Below are 3,107 nucleotides of genomic sequence, written 5' to 3'. Positions count from 1 at the left end.
TGGCCCGTATGGCACACGGCCAGACCAGGTCCCATTGGCAAGCTAGTCTGCTGGTCTCGCTGCGGTCTCGGCACGCTGCCGGGGCTGCAAATGGTTGCCGCCCTTGCTTTGTATTGTGAATCGACCTAGATTGATCTGAATCTGATAGTCGCACGTCGAGACTGGAACCTGGTGTGTTCGCTAGGAGCCACAGCCACGTCGCTTGCTTGCCAGTTTTGCATCACCGACCGTGCGTACTACGTACGTTCTCCAGCCTCCAGGAGTCAAGTAAGCACCCCTTGTCGGTCTATCTGGTGCCGTGCGTGTGTGTTCTGTCCAGCGCCACAGACGCAAACTCCAAAGTCCAACCCATGCACCGGCACGCACGACGACACCTGGATGGTCGCGGGGCGTGGCAAGAAACCACCGCCCCGGCGCCCCAAACCCAACAAATCCCTACGCCGGCACGCCCCCACCAGACGCCGCCACAACCAGACGCGTTCCGGTCGCAAAGTATACTAAACTAGCCACGCACGCCTCGCTACATCGCCTTGCTTCCCTCGCCAGTTCGTTTTTATACGCCAGCGCGCGCGCGCCCGCGGCACCGAGAAACGCGCCGATGCCGACGCCGACGCCGAAGTCTCGCCGCCATGCGCTGCTGCTGGCCGCGCTCGTCCTCGCGGCTGGCGCGGTCGCTCAGGCGGACGACGACCCGTGGGACAGGAAGAGCGACGGCGACGGCAGGAGAGGGGTCGTGTACGGCGCGAGGAAGCCGCCCAGCTTCAGCGCGCCCATGGTGGTGCTCCTCGTCGCGCTCATCGCCACCTTCTTCTTCATCGGCTTCTTCTCCATCTACATCCGCCAGTGCGGCCGCGGCAACTCCCCCACCATCCCGGCCGCCGCGTTCCTCGTGCTGTCGCGGCAGCAGGAGCAGCAGCAGGCCCGGCCGCGCGGGCTCGACCCGGAGGTGGTCGCCTCGTTCCCCGCCATGACCTACGCCGAGGCGAGGGCGCTCCGGGACAAGGACGGCGACGACACGGCCGTGCTCGAGTGCGCCGTCTGCCTCAGCGAGTTCGAGGACGGGGACCAGCTCCGGCTCCTCCCCAAGTGCAGCCACGCGTTCCACCCGGACTGCATCGGGGAGTGGCTCGCCGGCCACGTCACCTGCCCCGTCTGCCGCTGCAGCCTCGCCCCCGAGGAGCCGGCCCCGGCCGCGGCTGAAGAGAACAGCGCCGGTGCGGAGGAGCAGCGGGCGCCGGAGGTGGCCATCGACATGGACCCCGAGGGAGACGGCGCGGCGCATGAGGAGAGGATGAGGGAGGCGGCAGAGCTGGAGCGGATCGGCAGCCTGCGGCGCGCGGTGCGGTCGCGGTCGGGGCGGCCGTTCTCGCGCGCGCACTCGACGGGCCACTCCCTCTCGGCCCGGTTCGACGGCGACCTGGAGCGGTTCACGCTGCGCCTCCCGGAGCACGTGCGCAGGGACATGGTGGCCGCGGGCGAGGAGAGCCTGCGCCGCACGGTGGCGCGGGACGCCGGCGCGCGGAGCGCGCGGATCGGCCGGTCCGACCGGTGGCCGTCGTTCATCGCCAGGACGTTCTCCTCCAGGGTGCCGTTCTGGGCGGCCTCGAGGAGGGCGCCGGACGCGGAGCCGGTGGGAGCGCCCGCCCCTACGACCCCGACGGCGCCGCCGCTGCCAAGAACCGTCCGTGAGAAGGCGCCGGACGGGTCCGTCGTGGGCTCGGCCACCACCAAGGGGAGCGTGCGCTTCGACTGCCTCGGCGGCAGGGTCGACGGCGACAGCGAGGAGGAGCCGGAGGAGGAGAAGGCGATCGTCCGGCGAGTCTGAAAGAGCGCGGCGGGATTCGATCGCTGGTCGTCTCGGCGCGCCGTCCACTCTCGGATGGTCGCATCGGAGCGCCACCAAACGTCAACGCGCGGCACATACCGCATTAATTAGCGGGTCGATCAGGAATCAATGCGCGACGAGGATTGAAAATGAGGTGCCGCGGACTCGTCACTGTCGACGTAGTACGTAGAGTGCCCGCCATGGCGCCATGTGATCTTCGAGGAAGAAGCGGCTCATGCGCATGCGCGCGCACGGAGCACGCAGCGTCGAAGAATATGGATTTGTTTCTGTTGAAATCTGTTGCCGACTTTGCTTTCGTTCTCCTGTAGATTGCTTTTTTTTTTGTGAGATTGGTGGCGTACATACCGTTGAAAGATTCAGTTTTTCATTGCCGTTGAATGAATAAACAGGGGCCGGGGTCAGTCGGTGTGTATACGTTGGTGTTCAGAGATCCCGGTGTGGTGGGTTTTCAGATTAGATCAGACTAGTTTATGTGCACACCTGATGCGTTCTTTCCTCCATTGGGGGCTTCTGTTCTCGAGTCATTTTAATAATTTTACCAAGGCAGAATGCATGACCGTGCGCTTCCATGTTTTCTGCCGCTGTCTCAGTTCACAAGCCATCCTCACCGTTTTCTGAAGAACCTGGAATCCTAGACGCGATCCTTTTCTCTCTTTTTCTTGCCTTTTTCCATGGTTCCTGTTCCAGTTTGTCACGACCGGTTTTTCAATAAAATAATTATTGAGAGACCAATCCCTTTTACGGACCAGCGAAGAAGAATTCCTTCTTACTGGTAGACAATAATCTTGGTCACAGAAAAAAAATACCAGGAGTACTAAATATAACACCAGGTTGAGCAGAGACTGTCCAATAATTTATTACAGGCACGCCGATAAAACAATAAGGCGGATAGGGTGGCAAACTTCTAACTCACGATAATAACGGTGGTGCAAATATCATCGCGAAGCGAGTGATATGATTCCAGAAGACTACAACTCATCGAGCGTCGGAGTGAGGCTCGAGGAGACTTATTGCGGGTGGCGGAAGCGTATACAATACAAGTGACCAATATCCGGGATCGCGCGGGACTGACTGGGACTCCTCTAGGCGTCGGACGCGCTATCTAACTCTCCATCCAAGAGATCACCTTCGTCAACATCTGGCCAAAACAACAAGCCAGGTGAGTACTATGAAAGCACTCGCAAGACAGTTCGGACATAAGGTATAACAAATGTAAACATGAAGCACATGAATAAGTTAACCAGTGCGATTAGACATAAAT

At 60.7% G+C, this 3,107-nt stretch overlaps 1 protein-coding gene across 1 annotated transcript; it reads left to right on the top strand.

Annotated features, from left to right (window-relative positions):
* The first annotated feature begins 387 nt into the window (after positions 1–387).
* LOC123169830 (E3 ubiquitin-protein ligase ATL31-like) lies at positions 388–2,258 on the top strand. Its single transcript, XM_044587699.1, has one exon. The coding sequence runs from the start codon at positions 599–601 to the stop codon at positions 1,823–1,825; it is 1,227 nt and encodes a 408-aa protein (XP_044443634.1). The 5' UTR covers positions 388–598; the 3' UTR covers positions 1,826–2,258.
* The last annotated feature ends 849 nt before the right edge of the window (positions 2,259–3,107 follow it).

Source organism: Triticum aestivum, chromosome 7D, assembly GCF_018294505.1.
Source record: "Triticum aestivum cultivar Chinese Spring chromosome 7D, IWGSC CS RefSeq v2.1, whole genome shotgun sequence".
Taxonomy (NCBI): domain Eukaryota; kingdom Viridiplantae; phylum Streptophyta; class Magnoliopsida; order Poales; family Poaceae; genus Triticum; species Triticum aestivum.
The sequence above is the reverse complement of the archived record's forward strand: the minus strand, read 5'-3'. Positions and strand labels throughout refer to the sequence as shown.